Genomic DNA, 26,239 nt, shown 5'->3' on the forward strand with positions numbered 1-26,239 from the left:
CGAATTCTCTCTTCTTCTCTTCTCCTCTTTTTTTTCTCTTCTCTTTTGTTTACTGTGTTCGAGGAATATATACATATCCATCAATGCCCTTTAAACATCACGAGTTTGTATTTGTTTACAACAAGAAAACTTGCCTGTCATCGGCTTTCAAACCTTGTTTTCTAAAATAAACAACCGCCTGTCATTTCATCTCGAATTCTGTGTTTCAAAATAAACAGCCAGCTCACTTCAAACTCTGACCGTTACAACAATAAGTATCTCTTGACATACTTTTTCCTTTGTTTGTTCTAACCAAAGAGTCATTTGATCGTCCTATTTTTTCGTTCTTTTGGGCTCTTTCTCTACAACGGCATATCAACCCCATAACTTGGTTACATACGGAAGTCCAAAATTTCAAAAGGCTGTCTGAAAATAACGTCAGGTAATTTAAAGGGTGGTAGAGGGTGCTGTTTCGTTTTTGTTTTTTGTTCTCTCTCTCTCTCCCTCTCTCTCTCTCTCTCTCTCTCTCTCTCTCTCTCTCTCTCTTCCAGCCGTGCCTTCGTACATTCCTATTATGAACATTTGTCTAATTTTTACCATTTTTTAATTTAATCATTTTTCTATGTTCCTGCTTTTAAATTTAAAAAGAAGTTTTATTTTTCAATATTATATAAAAATTATGTTACGCCGAAAGTTTCACATTCATGCAAGCAAGGAAATTATTAAGATCTTGCATATAAAAATTATACGAAAGTTGTAATTCAATAAAAAAGAAAAATATTTTTGCAATTATAATTTTTTTTTTGTGTGTGTGAAGATATTAAATAAACAATGTTTAATTCAATGATAATATCGATAGTTTGAGAAATTAATTTTTCTCCGATTTATATCGAATTCATTAGTACGGACTTTGGAGGCTTTTTTCGTAATATTCCCGTAATTTTTTTTTAATAGTTATAATTTTTTATGCTTTATTTTCATAAAAAGCAAAAATAAATTCTTGTGTATTTTTATTTACTACTGAAAATCATAACTTTAGTAAAGGTATTTTTTGTTTAAACTAAATAATACATTTCCACCAAGATTTCAGTAAAAATAATTAATTCATTATGTTCTGTGATTATTATTTGATAAATACTGCAAATGTCATCAAAATTGGTTAATTTTCTGATTTTTAGTGAATTTTTAAATTAAGGGAGGGGTCAAAATGTTTATACATTTTGAGCATCGGCATTACTTTTGTACTTATTTATTTTTTATCTTTATTTATTTATTTATTTTCGGTACTGGTGCAGTGGTGCATATCTTTGGACAGAACATGACGTCAACAACCGGATTATGCGGAGAAACAACTCGGGTTTAGCTGCTGTCTGACGTAGCGCCAATCAGCCAATCACAATGCGGCACGCTAAATTACAACGAGGCAAGGCGCGCGCGCCTAGCAGACGACTTTTGGATAAATATTGAAAGAGGGAAAAAAACAGTTGTTACATGTAAATCATGGGCAGTACCAACATAATGAATTTTTTAAACATTTTCCAATTTAAAAAAAACAAAACATTTTTACAAAAAATACTTTTTAAAATACTTGGAAAGACCAATTTTGTTTCCAGTTTTTCTTGACAAAAAACTTTAAAGCATAAAAAATATGGCAAAATATATTTGAAAAACAAAACAATTTTTTTCTTTTTAACCTTTATTTTAAACCATTTCCTTTAAATTATTTGATTCCCCCCAAAAAATAATGTTTGCTTCTTCTAAACTTTTCTTGAGAAAAAAAAAAGAAAAGAAAAAGAAAAAAAAACGAATTAAAACACCAAACTTACGCTGGATCGTTTTTTTGTTTTTGGTTTCTACATTTTATTTATTTTGCGAATTTCTTTTATGTAGCGACGTTATGACTTATCGGTGACAGCAGCTAAACCCGAGCTGTGGTCGGCATAATCCGGCTGTTGACGTCATGTTCCGGCCAAAGCCGAGCGTACGCTTAGATACGTCTGGTTCACAATATAGACTAGTACCAATATTTTCTTAGTTGCGTTTCGCTATTTATTTTTCTTATGACGTCAAACGTATGACGTCATAATTAATTGACTTTTCTTTTTGTACTTTTTCTTTTTTTAGTGCTTCTTCTCTTTACGATCGAATCATGAAAGTCCTGTAGAAAAATAGTGAAAAAGAGAAATCTTTGCAAAATAGTCGAGATTTTCCAGCGTTAATTTTTGGTTATTTGTTTTGTTTTTTTTTTTTGTTTTTTTTCTCTCGTTTTTTTTTTTTTAATCGAATCAAGGTTTTACTTTCAATTAATTTGAATTTGCAACTTTTTCTCCCAGCCTAAATGATTGGTTTAACAAACAAAAACAAAAAAACTATGATGTAATTTTCATTTGAAATCTAACGAACCTTCTTGGAATTCAAATTTTGGATTATTCAGTAAAGTCTTTTTTTGCAATGGCTAAAAAGGTCTGCAAAGAAGCGATGGCTGACGACCGGATATCCTTGGGGAGTTTCGTAAGTATCGGCACAGTAAACGACATCGGAATGAAGTCAGATAGCATCAATGAAGATGCCAAATCAATTATCAGTCAAATTGCAGCGGGTCAGTTGAGGAAATCCGCGTCTTGCAGTGTTCTCGAAGGAATTATGGATCACAAGAGTGTCGTCAATGATTTGGGAATTGACGAAGATAAGGAGATGCAGACCATCGTTTGTTGCCCGTTCTTTCGATCAATGCGACAAAAACCGCCACGGTACCAAAAATTCTTGGAGGATCTCTTGTCGCTGCTTCGGGATGAGGTAAGTTTGAATTTAACGGTGTTCCATTTTCTTGTAATCTTCACAAAGCGCACATGAAAACATGGGGCGAAAAAAGCGAGTTAGATGAGAAAAAATTAGGGTGCTTCTACATTCTTGGTACCGGGCTATTTTTAAATAGTTTTTCCAGGTTAAATTCAAGTCTCACGATATCTTTTTTGTTGTTAAATTGTTAGGTGGAAGCACAGAATAGTAACAAAGCACCCTCCCCTCCCCATGTTAATAATGGCTTTCAAAATAATAACGTTATTATTTGTAATTAAAAGGCATTAAAAATCAGTATACACCTGTTTCTTGTGCGATCGCATGCAGACAAAAAGAAAAGAAAAGAAAAGAAATGGATGTTTTTTCGGCTTTATGCTAATCCAACTGATCGCTTTATTGCAAATGAGATGCTGCTGATTGTAGTATAAACGCCTAACTTTTATAGAAACTCGAAGATATAGGATTTGGTGACAGAAGGATCGAGCCTTATGGGCAGAGAGTTATGTTTTTTGCAGTTGGAAGAAATTAGACAGCAGAGTGGTGGAAACGTTGTTTTTTTATTTTGGACATCGAAGCCAGGAGGAATTTACAAGCTATTTCGGCAAAATAGGCAACCAAATAAGGCTAAGCAGCGATATTATGAGGCTATTTACTGGAGAAGGAGATGTGGTCTCTTGGCTTAACTAGCTGAAGCTAGTTGCGAAGCTTAAAATGATCAAAAACATAACAACGTTGATTCCAATGTATTTGGTAGAGAATGTGCTCACGGTCTACCAAGAAATGGGAGAAATGGACCAGACCATCGTTACGAATATTGGGAGTAACTTGAAGTATATATATATATATATATATATATATATATATATATATATATATATATATATATATATATATATAACTCTACGTTTATTTCAGTTGTAGACTAATGTCTCCAGGCCAGCTTTTTGTGATATATAAATTTGACTAATTTTCTTCTCTTCTGATGGGAAGCATTAGGCTTCGAAATGGCATGAACTAAAGAGGTATTTTCTTTAATAATGTGATGATTTTATGCAGTTTTATTTTATTTGAATTGTTATACTTAGTTTTTATATATTTTGCTACAAGCCGCTAAGAGACTGTAAAGAGCTGCAACCAAGCATTATCTGTTTTCGGTGTAGTCAGGTTGGACACAGTAGCAGGGAGTGTTCTGTGCTTCAAGGAAACGAGTAAAGGGGTGCTATGACGCCAGTAGTCACCCCTTTGATGCTGTGATGGCATGCTCCAGATAGTGATCACTATCAACGGGAAGAGGGCTAGAGCCCTTGTCGATACCGGCTGCATGACTACGCTTGTCACTACAAGTGTTACCGACTCATGGAATGGAGCTTTTCTCAATATGCGGAAAGTTGGTTGGCCATTACTCTATAGCCGAATGGTTACAAACAGCATGCAGACGGGTACGGACCAATGGGAAGATGTGATTGACCAAGGAGTGCTGCTCTTGATACAAGAAGTCATTGCAGAAGTGAAAAACGTGGACCTGGTGAAGGGAGAATGGCATGTAAACAGGAGTCATGAAGGGATGTTATGAAGCAGTGCTAACAACCTGGCATAAGGCATATCATTAGAAATAGGAGGTGCAACTGCTAAAGATGCTGTTTGGTTATGCAGAGTTCAATGGTATGACGAAGAGCATAAATCTGGCTTAAAAATGGGGATTACAGGTGGTGGATGTTAGAACAGGCTCAGCAACAGCAGCATCATCTGGAAATAAGCATATCAAGACAGAAGAGGCAGCAGAGATGCTTATAAGGCGTCAATTTGGAGCACTTGGAAACCTAATCCGAGAATTTGGACCGAAGATAACAGTTACCTTGATTCCAACACAGGAGAATAAAGCAGATGGATTGACCAGAGTGAAGAAGGTTTGGCTAAGGGACTAAAAGGCTGTGTATGGTAGAACAGCTAAATGACCTGCATAAGATGCATCATTTCGGAAAAGAACGAACTTTATACTTAGTGATAAAGGTGGATCCGTGCATCATGATGGAAGATGTCCGGGAGGTGGTGGAGCAATGTCAATCAATTGACCCTGCATGGGCTTAACACAAAAAAGGAGAATTACATGCGGCAGAAAATTGGAGGCGACTGGCCATTTATAACACTTATTATTGACACGAACCATATCTGACTATGACGTCCAGCATGGATGATGGACTATTATTGAGCTTAAAGATCAAGGGGGCGTGGAATTAAAAGGCATTAAAAAAAATTAGTACACACCTGTTTTGTGTGCGATCCCATGCAGACAAAAAGAAAAGATTAGAAAAAAAAATGGCTGCCTTTCTGGTTTGATGCTAATCCAACTGATCACTTTATGCAAATGAGATGCTGCTGATTATAGTATAAAAGCCTGACTTTTATAGTGACTCGGTGATTTAGGATTTGGTGACAGAAGGAGCGAGTCTTATGGGCAGAGTTGTGTTTTTGCAGTTGAAAAAAATTAGACAGCAGACTGGTGGGAACGTTTTTTTTTTGTTTTGTTTTTCTTTTACATTTATTTTGGACATCGAAGCCAGGAGAACTTTTCATTTTTTCAGCACGATACCAAAAATACACAAATACCAGGATTAGTTATAGGAATATTACTGATGTTGCCGCTGCTGCTCCTGATGACGATGATGATGGTGATGAAGATGATGGTAACGATGCCTCCGTTCAGTCTCGAAAGACAAAGGATACCCCTGTAGGGGCAGTTGCACGTGTAATTGTGCAGCAAGTGTCGCGCAATCCCTGAATCGGCACTGTTTGGGTCCAGTGGCAAGGAGAAGTCCAGGACGGCTGGAAACAATGCCGAGATAAGCGGAGAGCACATACAGCACCTAGAAGTCCCGAATGGTCACCCATTTAGTACTGACTAGGCTCAACATTGCTTAACTTCGGTGATCCAGCGGGAACCGGTGTGTCAACATGATTACGCCGTGATGATGATGATGATGATGATGATGATGATGATGCGGGCTTTCGTTAAGATTGGCTCTTCTTTGTTTACAAAGCCATTCGGCGGAAGTGACATCAGACAAATTTTTGAGGTACGGATGATCTACGCTGTATATAATGTAGTTATTTTTAATTAAATATAAAAATAGAAGCTTTATTACAAAGTTTTTATTTGAATTTTTATAACAAAATTATAAACATTGAAATAAAAATATGTTTATGAAATTTTAATCAAATTTTAGGCATTGGTGAATTTTTTTTTTTTTTGTCGCCAAAAGACATGCAAAGTCAGCCATATAGGTGTCAAATTGTTCTAATGACAGACTGAGTTCCATGGAAAAAAGCTCCTAGAAAAGGGACTTAAACGCCTCCAGCACACCTTCGTTCATCGTCACGGTATGTCCGTCCGGCAATGTGATATGAGCGATGTGCCAGTCGGCAGCATATCAAAGTTCCTCTGCACGCAGATCTGCGGCCATGTTTGGTGCTTCCTGGAGTATTCTTTTTAACCTACCTCTAATCACTAAAGCTTGGTACTCCTTTTCAGTTAGGGAGGCAAGCTAAGCCTTAATTATATTAACGCTAGCACTATCCCCCTCCTCCACCACCCTAATCTAGATTCTAGTGTCGCTTTAACTGCCCTAGATTCTAGATTGAGTCATTTGCTAAAATTGGCAGAAAAGTATCTAATGACTATCTTAATTTTTACCCACCACATTCCCAATTATAGCCACCATCAATTCCTTCTGTAGGGTTAGTAATAGCCCGTCACAGTAGCCCTCCATGTTGAACAACGATGAGTTGAGCTTCCAATAACTAGCTAATTTCAGTTGCGAGAAAATAGGGTTTCATGTCTGACTTCGCCCCGGTGTACCCTACCACAACAAAAAGTGTTATTCTAATTTATACAAAAAGAAAAGATTGGCATTATTGATTGATACAAAAATTTATTTGTTGACTAGCAGGGAGACCCAACGTTGCCCAGAATTGTATGAGGATCAATGAATGTTCCACACTTCCAATACTTTTACTGTCATTGAAATCGGTAAAATCGCCTCTATTGTCAATCAAATCGATTGATTGCCTGCTCTAGTCAGAGACACACTGCAGTGCACTGGAAGAAAGCTTAGTCCATGCAGTGACTTAGTCAACAATACATTATAATCTACATTGCACCATAGAGAACTTACTATTGATTTTAAAATTATTTATAAAACTTGCTTGAATTAAAGTTTAAAATGCAAAAGTCAAGCATCATAGTTAATTGTGCTTTAAACAGAAGTATTCATTTCGAATGCGCCCCTGTCCTACAAAAGAATATAGTGTTGATTTTATATGCTTGATCTTTTGCTTGTGCAGTGATAAAGTTTCTCAATGCACTTGTGATGTACCAGTGCACCAAGAGGAAGCTTCACATGCCCCCCCTCCTACAGCGACGAAGTTCACAATACATTGTAGTCTACATTGCACTGTAGAGAATCTAATGTTGATTTTTATAAAATTATTTTTATGTATAACGGCTTCAATTAAGTTCAACATGCAAAAGTCAAATATCATGCTTCAATTGTACTCTAAACAAAAACATTCATTTTGAACATGGCCCTGTCATATCGAAGAACCTACTGTTGATTTTATATGCTGAGCCCTTCTGCTTGTGGATGATAAAACTTACCAAATGTACTTGCAATGTTAGGCTCTATAAGGGTGTAACCTTTGGTCAAAATCGGACTGTTTCTTCTTTAATTGGATTTTTTTGATTATCGATTTTCAACACTTATCAGGCTAATTCTGATACAAAACATATGTGAGAACACTCCCAGACACATAAAGTACATTTGTATAAAATTAAAAAAAAAAAAAATCTGCTCAGCCGTTTTGGACTCCATAGGGAACGAACTTTCACACACACACACACACACACACACACACACACACACAATGCTCATAAATGGTTATATTAGGTTGACAGGAAAGTTCTTGCGGTTTTTAAATTTTAAATTCAGATGAGCACATCTCGACTCAAACAAAAATTTATTGATTGAAATAAGCACCATCAGAATGAACACACTTTTGCCAACACAAAACAAGTGTATTTATGTCAGTAACATAAAAATCTTGCATTCTGGTGGCGATGAAGTCGCTGAAGGCGTTTTTGATATCACTTCGGTTTTTGAAGCATTTCTCACGCAGAAAGTTGTCGAGATGCTTGAAAAAGTAGTAGTCAGTGGATGAGAAGTCTGAAGAGTATGGCAGATGAAGCAGAGCTTCATAGTCCAATTCCTTCAACTTCTGCAGGGTCAGTTTAGCAACGTTTGGTCAGGCATTGTCATGGAGGAAAATTGGGCCTTTTTGACCAATGCTGGGTATTGTTGTCGAAGTTTCTGATGCATTTCATCCAGTTGTTGACAGTACTTTGCCGCCATCATTGTTTCACCGGCATTCAAAAAACTGTAATGACCTTCTTTTGGTGCAACTCTGGCTTTGGGAAGTGTCGTGGAGATTTGTCAGCATCTAACCATTGAGCTGAGCATCGCCAGTTATCATAACCCACTTTTCATCGCAAGTCACAACCCGGTTGAGAAACAGGTCGTTCTTGTTGCGTAAAAGAAGGGAAGATGACACTTCATAACACCGTTTCTTTTGGTTGTCCTTCGATTTGTGAGGCATCCAATTATCAAGTTTTTTTTTTGTCTGTCCAATCTCTCTCAAGTGGTTGGAAATCGTTGTATATGTTACATCTAATTCAGAAGCAAGTTCTTGAATAATTGTCCATGGATTGGCTTCGACTAAAGCTCTTAATTGATTGTTGTTAACATCCAATAGCTAACCACTACGCTCATCATCTTCAAGACACTCGTCGTTGCCATAAAATTTCTTAAACCACCATTGTGTTGTGCGTTCAGTAGTGGTTCCTGAGTCAAACGTTTCATTGATATCACGAGCTGTTTCAGCAGCTTTTCGACCTAGCTTGAATTGAAATAAGAAAATTATGCAAATTTGCCTTTTTTCTGTCTTGTATTCAACGTTCTGTAAAGACATAATTGTTTTAAAACAATTGTAATTTAAACAGATAAAGTTAAAAACACTCTTTAAAATGATATATAAAGTAAAGGTATTATAACGAAAACTTATTTGAAAATACATCATTTGAAATCAAAATTAAAAATTCCGCAAGAGCTTTTTCTTAACCTAATAGCAATAAAAAAAATATTTGGTTATAGTCAAGATTATTTACTTTTTTTTACTTCCGGTATCTGCTATACATTTAGGAGATAGGAAAGTAGACCTTGGGTTGACTTTCAGCAGCCTTGTAATCCTTGCTTCCCGTATTTTGTTCCTTAGTCTTCACATTCTATGACCAATATTTCTGACAAAGAGGGAAGAACTGCTGCTCTCTGAGTCGGAATCTATTCATCTAATACTTATGCTTGGCTATTTTTTGACCTTGAAGCATGGATTTTTTAGCTCCTTTCATCAAGTGGCTTTATGCTTTGCCTGCGGTGATTTGCCCCCAAATAATTGGCTGGGTAATTAGGCATGATTCAGGAGGACAAGAAAGTCATTCTTAACATAAGGAAAGAGTAGGATGCATTTCACATTATCTAAGAGTAACTTATGGCATAATCACGTTGACACACTTGTTTCCATCAGATCACCGAAGTTAAGCAACGTTGAGCCTGATCAGAACTAAAATGGGTAACCATTTTGGAATTCCAGTTGCTGTATATGCTCTTCATTTATATTGGCATTGTTTCCAGTTGTCGAGCACTTTTCCTTGCCACTGGACTCAAGCAGAGCCAATTCAGGAGATGTGTGGTTAGTGATTGCATAACCCTTACCTCACAATTACTCATGCAGGGGGTGTCCATTGTCTCTTGAGACTGAACGGGGGCATCAAGGGGAGTATAATCATTAATCAAAAGGAACCATATCTTGCTTGTCACTGTCGTCCTGTTTGCAGAGGATAAACTGTGAATCAAGGTAAGCAGACGATCTTGACTATGATGAAATATTTCTTATTCTGTCATGATTTTATTTATTTATCACATTATTTAAGAGGAATATAATCATTAATTAAAAAGAACCATATCTGGCTTGTTACCGTTTTTATTTTTTCATTTTCTTTCCAACTTTCTTTCAGACAGGTCGTGCAATGTGGGCTAACCAGACGGAATTTGTTTTGTCGCTGATTGGTTATGCCATTGGACTGGGAAACATTTGGAGGTTCCCCTATTTGACATACAAAAACGGAGGAGGTAATTCATGTTGGGGAGAGGGGGATAAACACAACTTTTCTTTTTATGGTGCGAATCTTTTTTTTTTATAGAAATTGCTCCAGACAAGGCATGAAGCTACTTATGTAATGAAGAGCAAGCTAACAGAGGTTAAACAGGCTTTCTAGTGCAGACAGGGTCAAGTGGTCAAACCAAAATCAAACTGGTTGTCGGACTTAAAACTGGAACAACCTTGAAAAGGACGAGCATTGAGTGCATAATAACGTGTCAGTGATGTAGGGACCCATATCCCTCCTTTGCCCCTAAAATATATAGAAACACACATGGTACATTTTTAGTCAGTCAGTTAGAATTCAGTTCGAGTTTAGAGTCAATAGTTTGAGTCCAAGAGACACAGTTGTCAGTAATTCTGAGAGACTTCTCGTAGAAGTGGTGAGAAAGGTAGCGATATATGGCAAAGGAATCAATAGAAAAATTCCCACCCTCCTTCTAAGGATAGGCAGAGAACAGGGGCGCGACTTTGACCGCAAAACGAATAAAGTTCCAATTGTCCAGAGAAATGAAACTTGCGTTGTTGTTATGAGCTTCTTTTCCAGGAAGCCGACATGGTCAAGAGATGTGGAAACAAGTTATAAAGGTACATTCTGTTTCATTTTATAAACCCCCCAAAAAGGCTAACTTGCTGTAAAGTGAAATTTTGATGCAATATAAGCAGACCCCACCCCCTGCAACAGAACACTTGTTGTAAAGAGCTGACAGGAAATGCCTATTGGCCTTAGTCTTGAAAAGATCAAGGTAGAAGGCAGGCAGTCAGCAGGAAGAGAGTTCCATAATCTTGCAGTTCTTGTAATGAAGCTACTGGAATAGGAGGGTGTATTACAATGAGGTATCAAAACAGAAAATTTACAGAGACTACTAGATCAACGACTTGTGAAGAGCTCAAGAATTGTGTGTCAATGTCTTTAGTCAGGTCTACCTACAGTGAAAATTAGTTCATCCCCCAAAAAATAAAAAGTTGATACCTGGTAACATGTTGTGTTGAGTTGTTTTGACAGAGCCGTTTAGGATCGTGTCATGTCATTTAAACAGGGTTGTTTAGATTTTAAATCAATAGAGGTGTTCGGGTTCGAATAGATGGAGTTGTTCAGAATCATGTCGGGTTGCGTGGACAAAATTGTTTGGGACCGTACCCGAGTGTGTGGACGGAATCGTTTGGGACTGTGTAGAGTCATATATACAACATCGTTCAGTTCCCGTTTATTATCCAGTTGACTTGACAGTTGTTACAGTCGTACTGCCGCATGTTGTAACAATTTTTTTTTTATCTCTCTTCCTTTGTGAAGCAACATGATTCAAAAGAGCTGACACAAAGGAAGCAGGGAAAAGATCAGACAATCCTGAAGAACACATGTCATAATAGTATTTCAATTTTTATTTAGTATTTATAGAATAAGACTGAGACTAGCAACATCGTGTCTGTAAGAGAGAGAATGTAGAGAAGCAAAAAGGTGGGACTAATCAAATAAAATCGTGTTAATAGTTTGTTGAAATAAAAGAATGATAAAGTCTAAGTAATTAATTTTTAGTGATAACTTGTTAAGACAATAAAAAAGATGAAAGGTTAATAAAGATTGAAAATTCCAAGAACGTTCTAGGTGAAAGGAGTTGCTTTGCCTGTAAGAACCAATCAAGTACACACATTCATTTCAGTTAGCGCCGTGTGCATTCATGTGTGTGTAAACAGAATAAGTATGTAAGATATGCATGTATATTAGCATGCCTGTTTTGTTAGTGAGAAAGTGAATGTATAAAATGTGTATATAAGTTGTTCAGCAGTGTATATATGTTATCGCTATGTTTAGTAGTTTGTGTCATTTTCTCATTATGTATGTTAAAGGCATTCAGCCCTGAATGATATACGTGAGATGCTGTCATGCATACGTGCAACGTCTCCAAAAGAAAACAAGAAAGAGGAGAAAAATGCTGCACTTGGGTTTTTATATTATGTGCAAAAATTATCATAGTGAATATTTTCAAGTTCATAATCTGTTGAAAGAAACTGCTGGTTTAAGCTTTTGTCAAATCAAAAGTCAATACAGAAAACAACATTTGCTGCCGCTGCTGTTTCTAATAAGTTTACCGAGTTGACAAACAGCAAGTAACAGATTTAAATCCAATATTTTTTACTTACTTGACTTATTTGCATAGTCCAAAGAGCTTCGACACATACTTGGAAACAAAATCCTACCATCTAGTCTTTCAGTTGCTGGTCTCAACCCTTATCTCTTTGGTGGCCGTCTTCTTAATTACTCTTTCTTGGATGAACTCTTTTTGATAGGATTTCTTTACATAGCTGGAGTCTGGATGCCGAGGAAACATTTCCCAACCATGTTAATATTTCTGATATTTGCATATCTTAGTCTATTTCGCAGAGTTGCCCCAAGGATAGTTTTTATTTTTTATTACGATGAACTTTGTTTTAACTGGATCCTCATAAATTAGTAAACCTCCTTTTCAAAACAGTGCAATTATGTCTACTGTCATATCATTGAAAATCTAATAAAGAAGATGTAGCTTTCAATAAGAATTGAACTTGCAACTTAAAGAAAGCTTCCTTAAAACTCTACTCTGTCCTGTACCAATACTGTTATGAGAACCTTACCGACAAGATGAAATGTTGCATTCCAACCTTGTGTCACACATGCAGAACACTGCCTGCAAATAAGTTTTTCATACATAGAAAAAGAGTAACTCATAACAAGGATCGGTGGAAAACAGTGGATATTTATTCAACTTGATCTTTGTTCCAAACAATTTGTGGTAACAACATAGAGAAACATAGAAATAACGTGGCCACAGTTGGCATGTGTCTGCTGCAGGGAAGTAGTGGAATGCAAACCAGGTACACTTCAGATAAAAAAAAACAGTTTGACAAGACTTTCCAGTCCAACTCGCTTGAATCCAGCTAATCCAACTAACCATCTGATGTTGTCCACTTACCACATCTAACCACAACCAACTTCCTATAGGCTGTGAACATACCATATGTGAACGCCTCCTTTAACCGAGCCTCTCTCTTCCTTATGTCCAGTTAATTGCTCTTCACAACATACACCTTCGAAAGTCTCGCTACCAACCTCAATTTCTTTAACCATGCCACCACCTTTGCCTTGCAAGTTTATTCGTACTTTCATCATAATTACTGCCAAAATATCTTGAAAGATTGTTTATAATTTACATGACAGAAAGGTGTATTTCGGTAATTAATTCCTATTTCTGTCATTTTTCGAGTTGAAAGAAAGCATACACTCAAGCCGGATTATTTCGTATTCTTTTTAATTCTCCAATATTCACTCCTGTTCGTTCATTAGTTTGCACTTTCCTCAACAACGACGCCTTGGATTTTTTAAAAAATTTTGCACAAACATTAGTCATGGTGAAAGTAAATTTTTGACAGAATGGATTTTCCAAGATAACTCTAGTTGCACCCCTTGGAGGTAAAATTGCCCCCAAATCATTCGTTTTTAGAAATTTTGTCAAAACAGATTTTCCGAGGTAACTCTGGTTGCCCCCCCCCCCCCGGTGTAAAATTGCCCCCAAATCGTTCGTTTTTTTTTAAATTTTGCACAAATATTAGTCATGGTGAAAGTAAATTTTTTTTATTCAGAACCTTTCAAATCCAATTTTTCACGTCAATCAAAGACATAACTTAGTTCACTGCAGTCAACACTCCCAACATACAGCTTCATGATCGACATGCCCAATGTCAAAGTCATCATTTCCTTCACTGACAAACTTACAGCATTTGGTCTAAGGATTCCATCTGTGCTTGGCAAGTTTTCTCTTTGTCGATTCATCACAATCATAACATAAAATACTTCTTGCAACCTTCAGCATACCATGGCAATGCGCACCAAGGAAAACCGTCTCTTCGCATAACATACATTTCACCTTCACAGTATTTACCTTCCTTGACATAGCAGCCCTCTTCTTGGTCACTCTCGAAATTCTCTTTGCAGACTTATTCACTTGTGGAGGAGGACCCCGCCTGCTGAGCTTGTTTTTCTTACAACGAAAATGTTTATTCTTCAGCTAAGCAGCAGTAGTCCATTCGTCTTTTTTCACTAACCAACAAAACCACATGAAAATAAAGTAGCTACTAAAAGCCAAATGACGTCTGTCAAGTAAAAAATAAGTCTTTTATTTTGCTACCTCGAACTTCCAACAGCACCTAAATTTGTACAATTGTATTGTTCTTTCCATCAGGTGACTTCATGCCTTGTCTGGAACGATTTCTATAAAAAATAAAAAGACAACTTCAAGTTAGTTGGATTATCAAAGTCAGACTCAAATATCTCTATTTGATTCAGACTAGCCTATTATTTTTTTTTCGTTTGTTTTCCTACTATGTTATTTGCATTAATATATTTTATTTCAGTCTTTTTTCTAAAAAAAAATACTGGTGGAGGTGTGAAAACAGACTTCTGAAGCATTGATATCAGTCAACATAAAACTAAACAATACCGATACTCTTAGGTGAGGTCTGAAACCATTGTCAGTAATTTCCCCCATTCTTTATCTGTGTCTAAATCAAAGCATAGATTCCGTGAACAAAGCTTTTTTCTTAGAAGTGCACGACTGTGGAACTCTCTTCCGTTTGCTTGTTTCCCACTTGACTGACTACAACTTGGATGTCTTCAAGTCCAACATAAACAAATTCCTGATGAACCACCCTCTTTAGTAAGACACTTTATCCAATCTCCAATACTAACGATTACTACGATACTATCCCATTGATTACTGTACACGCAATAACCCTTATCCTCGAGTGGCTTCCGGGCCTTGATAAGTGGTGACGTCCATGTAAAAAAAAAAAAAAACCTATGCTACAATTAAAACATTATTTTTAGGACATTTTGGATCAACTAAAAGGCTTCCGGGAAAACTTCAGGTAGGGATAGCTAGGGTATTTTTTTTTCACTATGCTTTGCTTGAAGGTATACTGAATTGAAATATGCAACGTATCTTTAGTAATTTCTGACTTTTAGTTTCAGAGACAGACAGACAGGAATAGGAAATTACTTTTATATGATAAATTAAACCATCCGTGTACTGTTGTATTAGTATTTGTCATATATATTATTAATAGATATTTATTTTCTAAGCTTTAACATTAGTTAGTTACAAGAGAGTATTCATTTGAAGATCTTCAATGAATACGTACTATCTGTGATGATCTATGTTAGTGAAACATGGGCCCTGACAACTTGCCAAAGTGAAATCTTCGCAGTGGCACAAAGGAAGATGGAGAGGATAATGTAAGCCATCACTCTATAAGACGGAAAGACAAACATCTGGATCCGCCAACAAATGAGTTATTGGCATCAATACATCCAAGCACAGATAGACAGGGCACATAGCCAGACAACATGACAACAGATGGTCCATCAGGACAACGGAATGGACACCTCGTGAACATAAGAGGCCAAAGGAAAGATCAAGAATGAGATGAAGAGACGACCTGATACAACACATGGGACCCAAATAGCAGCAGATAGCTCCGGACAGAGATAGATTGTTAAAGTCCAGAGAGGATTCCTCATTGAGTGATAAAACCCTTATTGATTAATTGATTTATTGAAAAATGGATGACGTCATAAAGGATGAACGTTAGCTTTTGGAAAATTTACAAAAATAAAGTTCTTTTTGTGATGTCATCTATTTTCAAGCCACCTTTTCTGTTCTATTATGATTTTTGTTCTTATCCATAGCGTCCCTTTTTGGGGAGCTGGATTTTCGCCATGTTCAAAACCAACTTTGTATCTAAATTTGCCCTTGTGGGGAGGCAAGTAAATAGGGATAATCATAATACACTAACGTACTGTACTTGCAATAACCCTTATCCCTGAGTGGCTTCCGGGCCTTGATAAGTGATGACCACCGTGGAAAAAAAGAATAAAAAATAAAAATAAAAAAATAAGCAAGTGTCCAATTCAGGTGGTTTTTGTGGGATTTCTAGATTGACCTTGGGTATACTTGTGGTACTCATGGCCTACCTCACATTAAGGCTCAACCCAGAATTGCATCTTACCCTCATGCAGAATTTAATAAATAAGTATAAGCATAGTTCTTTCCAAGAATTGTAGGTTTGTGAATCTCTTTTACTTCATGCCTTGTCTGGAATGATTTCCATAAAACGAAACAAGGCAGGAGACATACCCTAACGTATTATGAAAAAAAGATAATAAACCAATGACTAACTTTAGAGATGAGTCTTTCAAATCATTCTCCTAAATTTGATGGCCTTGTGCCTGATTGTACTTATTTACAATAAATATGATTTTATTGGCCTTTCTTTGTCATGCACATGCACCCACTCCCTATCTATCTCTCTATCTATCTATTGAGAGAAAAGGAAAGATAGATAAATAGATAGATGTCTTGCCCTTTCTCTCTTTTTCCTCCTCTTTGTAATTTATACTGGCCAATGAAAGAATACTCTTCAGCACATCCAGGTACACTTTGGTGTTGACTTTCAATCCGACTTCGAAGATGTGAGGTGGCATAATGTGCTCCTCAATTGAAATCACATCGAAGACCATAACTGTGGCTGGAAATTCTGTTTTCATCACCCCGAACACATCCCTGTTATTTGTGGCGATCCAACGATCCATTCTGAGGGTGCTGGCAATGGGCCTGTTGTCATAACTTGGATCTTTAGAGCGCATGAGTTATACAGCAGCGCATCTCCTATCTCACTTGTTGAACATTGTGCCATTCTCAGACATGATAGAAGGCTCCTATCGCTCTTGGGATTTGTACACAACTGGCCAACTAGCAGATGGTCTGCAGCAAAAAAAAAAAAAACATGTTTTTATCAAAGGGAATAATGTCTTTTTTAGGGCGAAAATTTTATCGTTCCACCCTGTACTTCTATTAATAATTTTTAATCAAATGTAATTTTTGTAACTGATTAGGTGTCCTGGATATGACCTTAAACTATATCCAGTGGTGAGGCTCCAGTTTGCGGGCTTTGGGGAGTGTGGAGCCACCCTTTAATTACCATTGCTCTCAGGTCCACTCTGACCCGGAGTGGTAATATCTGTTAGGGTCCCAACTATGGGTTAAATAGAAACCGACTTGAAAACAACAAATATATTCTATTCAAAAAATGTTTCTTAAATCTTTGGATTCGGCATTAAATAACTCGAAAAGGGTTGATATGCCGTAAAACAACCAACCAATCAATCAATCAATCAACTGATTGGGGGGGGGGGGATTCAGACTTTTTCAATATCGCAACAAATTTATCCTAAAAGAAACCTCAAATTATTATCAAATATTTTATGTAAATTTCCACTATTAAACATCCAAGGGTTGCTCCGAAAGTAAAGCCTCCTATTTTTAACTAAAAAAGTTGAAGAGCTACAAAGACGGGAGTGGTACCATTAAAACGAGCGACCTTTTGTGCTTCAAAATTTATTTTTCTACATATTCACCACCATTCTCAATGCACTTTCGCCATGAATTCAATGCCATATCTCTGATTCAGACGATGAATCTATGAAAGGGGGGTTGATTTCTTAGAGTCTCACACTCTCAGTATCTGCAACACTTTTTAACCGGTTTTCATTCGGAAAAAAAAAAACGATTGCTAAAGGGTCAAAATTGAAAAATTAGTACTTGGAAATCATCAAATATTTATCTGTTTGTCACCTGTTTCACGACTGCGCATGCGCAAATTGTTCACATGACAGCTTCCTTATGTAAAGAATTAGTAGGCTTGAAAACACTTTTAAAGATCGTGACAAGCTGGCCTAATGGTTATCGTACTTGACACACTGTCTTTAGGTTTTGATTTCGACCTCAGCTCGGATATTTTTTTTTTTTTTTTTACTTACAAGAAGTGAGCTGTTTAGAAAAAACATAAGACTCGCATGCACATGTCTCAGTTTCTTTCCATTTCTTTTTTAGGTTTTTTTTTTTTTTACTATATTGGGTACAATATAATAATCAATAGCGGATTGTGTCTAATAATAAGAAATGCGAAATCTGCATGAATTAAATATCATATTTATGCGTATTTTACGACCGAGCTACACCTGGTGGCCTGCTAGTGATCAATAAATTTTATTGGTCCAAAAATAGCAAATTATATTAAGCCTTGTAAAAAGACAGTTAAAAGATATTGCATCTTTACACCGTCTAATTGTTTGTTCAGTACGACTTTAAACCTGGTTATGGTAGGCATCATCACGACCTCCTCTGGCAGGCTGTTCCAAGTAGCAGAAAAATGGACACAAGGATGCTGGATTTCATCTGCTGACATAAAAGCAACGATATTACATCTATGAGTCGTGCAGAAATGCTAACGTGGCGGGTTTTTTTTGTTTTGTTTTTTTTTACAAAGGCATCACCACATTATCAAGGCCAAAAGGCCACTCGAGGATAAGGGTTAAAGAGTGTACAGTAGAAATTGGACAATATAGTAATCATTAGTAATGAAAATTCGGTAAATTTGATAACTTATATGGAACGGCTCATTAAGAACTTATTTACGTTAGACTTGAACACAACCATATTGTAGTCAGCCGGAAAGCAGGAAAACGGAAGACAATTCCACAGGTGTGCAGTTCTAAGAAAGAAGCTTTGTTCATGGAATCTACGTTTAGGTTTAGGCACAGATAAAGAGTGGGGGGAATTATTGATAGTGTTTTCAGCTAGACGAGTGTTTCTTGTGAAAGTTTTGCGAGGGGGGACCATAGACTGAAGCTCAGTCAAACACTTTCCATGAAAATAACGATACATCAGAGACAAACTTGCAACATCTCTTCTGTGAGATAGAGGTTGCAGGGAAGAGAAAAGGACATCTCCTACAAGGTTACAAAGTCTATTTTGAACTCTACCAAGGCAGGACAAGTCCTTTCTAGCAGCTCCTGCCCAGATGTGGCAACAGTATTCCATCCTTGGACGTACCTGGCTCTTATATAGATAGAGAATTCCATCAGCAGTGAGATATCTACTGGATTGATAAAAAGATCCCACCATTTGTCCAGCGGCCTTGGCAACAGATTTAATGTACGTGTTCCATTTAAGATCAGGAGTAATTTTCAAGCCCAGAAGCTTGTCAAAACTTGAGGCCTCCTGAAAACGAGAGCCATTCATTTCAATTGATGCCAGATGTGGATCAGAATGTTGATGATGTAAAGAGAGAAGCTTGGTTTTAGATGCATTAAAAGTAGCCAGCCACCTCTTTCCCCATTGTTACAATAAAAAAAACTCTTCAAAAGATTTAAATTTCTGTTGATCTAGAATCACGTCTCCTTACATGCTTTGCTGCTCAAGTGGTGACAGATTTAGTCTTTGAAGCCATTCTTTGTAGGTAATTACTAACATTAATTATAAAGCCATTCTTTGTAGGTAATTACTAACATTAATTATAAAGAAATTCTTTGTAGGTAATTACTAACATTAATTATAAAGCCAATTCTCTATCGTGTCCAATATATAGTAGTGATTTCAAAAGTTTTTACAAATATAACTTGAATGCCATCAGCTAGAATCGAAACCAAAACATTTAGCATTCCAGCGTCTCCTACCAGTGGAGATATCGACAGATAGATGAGAAAATTTTTTAATTAAACCACTTAATGGATGAATTTGTGCATGCGTAAAAATAATAGGAATATCTCGTCATGTTGAATAGCAGGCGTTCATTTTGGGGACACATAATACAGAAACTCATAATGCACGAATAACAATGATGATGACAATGTGAGAGACATTTATAACACCCCGGGATGATTCTTGGGGACTTCATAATATTAATACGGGCTGGGGGATATGATGCAACAGTTCTTAACACATATAGAGGGGAGGAGATACATCACTTATGATGGAGGAGGCATATTACTTGTAAAGGGGTTATACAAGAGTTCGTTTGTAGATGAATATACGAAACACATTTACCTTTTCGGTTGTGAGGAATGACGACACGAGACAAACAGTTACAAATTATCAATGGTGATTTCTTTATTCATCTGTCAGCCGATTGATGAAGTCAGGAATTCAAGCTTTTTCGTTACATGGTCTACTCTTCTACCTTTGCCTCTAAGGGGCTCCCACTCTCCAACTGACTCTACCACCGTGTGTGATCTGCTCTGATTATCTGATCCTAATCAACCTCATAACTTTGAACCCTCGATTCACATTTTACAAGGAAGGGCTGCCCCCTTTCCATGTAAGAACATTAGATAAGTGAAAACGAGGATAAGGGTTATACTTGAGTGCCATCAGTTAGAATCGAAACCAAAACATTAAGCTCTCTAGTGGTATTCGCTACCATCTGGCCTAAGGATATATGCATATTAAAACTTGACAAATAAATAATTTCCCTCGCTATTTATCTTTACCTAACCCTAAACGTAGATTCCATAAACAAAGTTTCTTTCTTAGAACTGCATGCCTGTTGAACTGTCTTCTGTTTCCTTGCTTTCCAGCTGACTACAATTTGGTCGTCTTCAAGTCCAACGTAAACAAGTTCTTGATGAGCTATCCCCTTAAGTAATCCAGTTTACCGAATTTCCACTACTAACGATTACTACAATATTATCCCATTAACTACTGTAAACTCATTAACTCTTATCCTCTCCTCGAGTTGCCTCTGAACCTTAATAAGTGGTGACTCCTTTGTAAAAAAAAAATGCAGTTATAAATGTATATTTGTGCATGCGTAGTTCCAATTTTTCAATTTTGACCCCATAGCAATTACTTTATTCCGGCTAAAAAAAAAAACCGATTTTGTTCCATAGGTCCAAATATCCCATATATCAAGTTTCAAGTTTGTAGAAACAAAAATTGACAGAGTAGTTCGGTAGAAACCGTTCTGCACACACACACACACAAGTTCACCTTTATAATATATACAGATAAGGAGCGTTTTTTTTTGTTGTTTTTGTTGTTGTTGTAAGGTGATTGTAAAAATTGATCATGATTTTAATTGTATGAATTCTTTATTTCAGGTGCTTTTCTGGTTCCATACCTGATAATGCTGATGATTGCTGGTCTGCCGCTTTTCTTCTTTGAACTCTCATTTGGCCAATTCACCTCGACCGGAATGATTACCATCTGGAAAATATGCCCACTCCTTAAAGGCAAGAAAAAAAATTATATATACCACCACTCCCAGCACTGCAAAACCAGATAAGAAAATAAAATTTCCAAAACCATCCTCTTAAATAAACAAATTTTACCCAATTTTCACTATTACCAAACATCACGGTGTTGTCTCACCAACCTATGAGCCGTCCCCTTAAGCTTCTTTCTTAGAACTGCACGCCTGTGGAACTCTGTTCCGTCTGCCTGCTTCCCACCTGACTACAACTTGGATGTGTTCAATTCCAACGTTAACAAATTCCTAATGAACCGCCCCTTAAGTAAACACTCCATCAAATCTGCACACTAACGTAATGTACTTGCAATAACCCTTATCCCTGAGTGGCTTCCGGGCCTTGATAAGTGGTGACCACTGTGTAAAAAAAAAAAAAAAAAGGTGGAACGATAAAATTGTCGCACTGAAGAAATCAGTAATACAGGTTTATTTTAAAACTTCTATTGAAAAAAATCAATTCTGATAACTTGATTATGTAATAGAGCTGACACCAAATTTTTTTTTTTTTTTACAGTATATTGTGGAGAGTAGTCAATGGGATAATATCGTAGAAATCATAAGTAGTGCAGTGTTGGCAAATTGGAATACTTAAGGGGACGGTTCAACAAGAATTTGTTTACATTAGACTTGAAGACGACCAAATTGTAATCAGCTGGAAAGCAGAAAATGGAAGAGAGTTCCACAGGCATGCAGTTCTCAGAAAGAAGTATTGTGCATGAAATCTATGTTTAGGTTTAGGCACAGATAAAGAGTGGGGGAAATTATTGATACTGGTTTCAGCTAGATGAGTGTTTTTCAGGAAAGTTTGGCGAGGAGGGACCATAGATTGGAGCTCAGACGAGCACTGGCCATGAAAATAATGATAAAGCAGAGACAAACTCGCAATGTCTCTTCTGTGGAAAAGAGATTGCAGGGAAGAAAAAAGGGCATCTCTCACTAGATTACGAAGTCTATTTGGACTCTGTCAAGGCAGGATGAGACTTTTCTAGCAGCTCCTGCCCAGATGTGGCAACAGTACTCCATCCTTGGACGTACCTGACTTTTATATAGGTAGGGAATTGCATCAGCACTGAGATATTTACTGGAGCGGTAAAAGGATCCCACCATTTTTCCAACGACCTTGGCAATAGATTTGATGTACATGTTCCATTTCAGATTAGAAGTAAAGGTCAAACCCAGAATCTTGTCAAAACATGGAGCGTCTCCAAGATGAGAGCCATTCATTTCAGTTGATGCTAAATGGGGATCAGAGCGTTGATGATGTAAAGATAGAAACTTCGTTTCAGATGCATTATAAGTAACCAGCCACCTCTTTCCCCATTGTACTACATGCTCAAGATCAGAGGAGAGAGAATCAGAAGGAACTTGATCATTTACGGCCTTTAATGTATTGCCAAAGATGGTAGTGTCGTCAGCATAAATATCTACAAATGATCTTAAGATGTGATTTGGAAGATCATTGATGCAGATCAGGAAGAGAGTTGGGCCCAGGATGGATCTCCGAGAGACTCCAGCATTAATACTGTGGATTTTTATTTCTGCCCATCAACCACTACTCTTATGAACCTATCAGAGAGAAATGATTTAATAATTGAGAAGACATTTTAAGCTATATACAAAATACATCAAACTGTAACTGTAGAAGAAAAAATAAACGTCCCCTACAAGGCTTATGTAAAATTAAAAATATTATCTATAGCTGCACAGTATCAAAAACCCCAAATCTACATGAATCTATTAACAGCCATAACTCAACTACCAGATTAAATAATGACACCAACTTAAATCAATCTACCGATCAATTACAAACCAACCCACCATATAATAATCCAGCACCAGACCTAACGGAAAATAATCACAATAAGCAAGAGGCAATATATTTTGGTTCCACATCTTGCCTAATAAAACATAGAATTTCAACGCACAAACATTCTTTTAAAAATAACTCTCTGTCAAACCAAACTACTCTATCCAACTATATTTGGCAACTAAAAAATAGCAATATTTCTTTCAACTTAAAATGGCGAGTAATTGAGTCTTGCAAACCATATAAACCAGGAGATAAATTTTGTGCACTATGTACAAAAGAGACCCTAAAAATTTTAAAATATGAAGATATAAAAAATGCAACCACCCTATTAAATTCAAGACAGGAACTAATATTCACATGCAGTCATAAACGTTGGTTTAAATTTAATAAATATAAACCACCTCAAATCATTAAAAATTACTTATTAGTAAAAATACATTACAATATTTTTTTTTTAATAAATTAAGTTAGACTAATTATCCCCCTTGCGCCCTTTTATTAAAGAAAATATGACTAATTATCCCCCCTTGCATTATGTAATTATACAAACAACATTCGAAATATAAACTGTGGCGTCTTTAAATCAAAAGTACGCTAACAGAAATAATTTATTGCACGGGCGTCCCCCTTTTTAAAATTCATCATTAAATAAGGTGAAAAGCTATAGCAAACATCACATATGAGTATTTTAACCATAGTTCCTGATTTCAAAAGGCGAAAAATTAAAAGGTAAATTTTTGTACATATATTTTTATGTATATACCTCTTTATCTATATATATGTATGTATGTGTCTATTTTTCATATATATTTTACTCTATTTCTTTTCTATCTCTAACCCATATTAATTTTCTTATCAATTTTAAATCCAGACCTTTTATTTCAATTTTTTTCAGATACATCTGCCTTACTTTTAATGCTAGGTTTATTTATGGTGTCTTTTAGATTTAATAAAAACCCTTCAAAATTTGCTGACGAGGAGACCTTGTTTATTAAATAACTATATGTAATAATTATTGTCCGTAACTTGATGTCTACCACAATAAAAACACTGTTTTCTGAAACGATCGTACAGATAATTGATTTTGTTGTTGTTCCTTATTATGAAACGGATTTTTAATTTAATTATAATTTGATTTTTAAATTTTAAATTATCAATCACATTACTTAATATTGAATTAGCTCTAGGATATTTACCTATCGAGCTTATTATATATCTAAATTACAACGAGCACTTTTTCTTTCCTGTATTTTAATTAAACTAGTAATTTCACTGTTACATTAAAATACACTCAGTTCTTTAGACTATTGTTCTAATCTCCTTTAAATTTATATATATAATAAAAATAAAAAATTAGAAAAAACATCTGTTTAATTCATTTCTTCTTCTTCTCCTTCCAGGTGTGGGTTACGGTATGCTGTTTATTTCAACTGTGATTTGCACATATTACCACGTGATCGTCATGTACGCAGCATATTACATGGTCGTATCGATGATCAGCCTCGATTCAGAGTTGCCGTGGGAAAGTTGCAACAACACTTGGAATACGAAATGGTGCATTCAATACTCAAAGGGCAAGGCGAACGGCACCTTGGGTGCGTATACATGTAACTTCTTCCCTTTTTCACCCCCTTTTTTCATATGAAGTGAGGAGGTCGACTCATTCTGAGAGGCACAAGCCTTTATGCTTCATAACATGTGACATGTCTTCTATATTATATTTCTCTTATTTTATCTGTCTGTTCCACTTTTTCTCGGAAAAATTCTGGGCTGATTTGGCTGAAATTTTGTAGGACCCTTTGTTATGATAAGGTGCAATGAACGAAGTATTATGTTATCTCAGGCATAATTAGAGATTAATAGGGATTAGTTACCACAACGCCCCCCCCCCAGTCTTTGTGGCCTGGGTATCAAAAATCAAAGTGTAGTACTGCTGCCTTTCCCGACTTCGCCCTTTACCCCTCTGTCGAGAGGTGTCACAGGTCATGGGGAAAATCTGCCTTCCTAAAAGTGTGCCGAGCCACGCTAAAACGACTACCAAGGTCCGGCAACCTTGTGACAGCTACCCATAGGGAACTCCACAAGGATCTAGTGAGGGGTGCTGCCGGCAACCCACTATGCGCGCGTTTGGGTTGGCAGCAGAGTGAGATCCGCTCTGCGTGGAGTTGAGTGCCAGATTCAAGTTATCTCTGACCTGGCGATTGGCCCAAAATGCACTTTCACTCCTTAACATACAATGCAGTTTCGTTTTTTTGAAGTCGCCTGCTTGTCCCCGTTGCAGAACAACGGCTATAGAAACGACTGATCATGCTTTCTTCGATTGCCACAAACTCTGGTGGTACTGGCCATATGTCAGTGAGGTGACGACTCACATCTTCGCCCGATTATCGTATCCAATGCCATTGACGTGAGGCCGCTGTGGGATAGGGAAAAACACATTGTCTACATTACGATCCTGGCCGTGGCGAGAATGGTGATTTGAACATCGCGTCTGCACTTTAAGTGGCTGGTAGCAGAAGGGCCCAACGTATTAAGTCCATAGTAGTTTTTTTTTTATATGACAAGGGCACGTTTGAAATGAGTGTTTCTGTTTAGAGCACAATCAAACCATGATACTTTTGCATTTTAAGCTTTAATTCAGGCCATTATATAGAAAAATAATTTTATAAAATCAACAATAAATTCTCTACAGTGCAATGTAGGCTATAATGTATTGTGAACTAAGTCACTTCGGGGAGGCATGTGAAGCTTCCATCTAGTGCACCGTGAATAGATCTCCAGCTAAAGCAGGCAATTAATCAATTTGATTGAAAAATGGGCGATTTCACAGATTTTTTTTTTTTTTTTTTTTTTTTTTCGGTGAAAATGAAAGTCTGGGAAGTGTGGAACATTTGTTGACCCTCATTCGATCCCAGACAATGCCAGGTCTCCCTGCTAATCTACAACAATATACCTGCTACATTTCATAGCCCTTCTTTTACTACTCTCTTAACTAGACTTTAAATCTAACCACTAAACACTGACCCTAATTCCAACCTAAATAAAATAAGTCCCACACTATCGACCCAATGTCACATCGTCACATCCTTCTGCCTACTTTATAAGTACTTTAATAGTATGTGCTCTGATGAACTCATTGCACTTGTGCCCTCTGGATGTAAATATTTCTGATTAACTCAACAAGCAGCAAAATCCCATCCCTTCACTGTTGAGATCTCTAGACACCAACAAAATTTCTTGTCTAATAGTTTTTTCCCTCGGACT

General features: G+C 36.6%; 1 protein-coding gene across 1 annotated transcript in view; it reads left to right on the forward strand.

Moving 5' to 3' along the window:
* Positions 1-1,993: 1,993 nt before the first annotated feature.
* The window catches only part of LOC145252536 (sodium-dependent proline transporter-like), a 74,489-nt gene continuing 50,243 nt past the window's right edge, over positions 1,994-26,239 (forward strand). The window contains exons 1-4 of the mRNA XM_080112084.1: positions 1,994-2,775; positions 9,902-10,016; positions 21,017-21,148; positions 24,376-24,570. Of these exons, the coding sequence (XP_079968210.1) occupies positions 2,431-2,775; positions 9,902-10,016; positions 21,017-21,148; positions 24,376-24,570 (787 nt within the window). The 5' untranslated portion in view covers positions 1,994-2,430. The remainder of the gene's footprint in view (positions 2,776-9,901; positions 10,017-21,016; positions 21,149-24,375; positions 24,571-26,239) is intronic.

Source organism: Euprymna scolopes, chromosome 29 (genome assembly GCF_053919585.1).
Source record: "Euprymna scolopes isolate OS-2025 chromosome 29, ASM5391958v1, whole genome shotgun sequence".
Lineage (NCBI taxonomy): Eukaryota > Metazoa > Mollusca > Cephalopoda > Sepiida > Sepiolidae > Euprymna > Euprymna scolopes.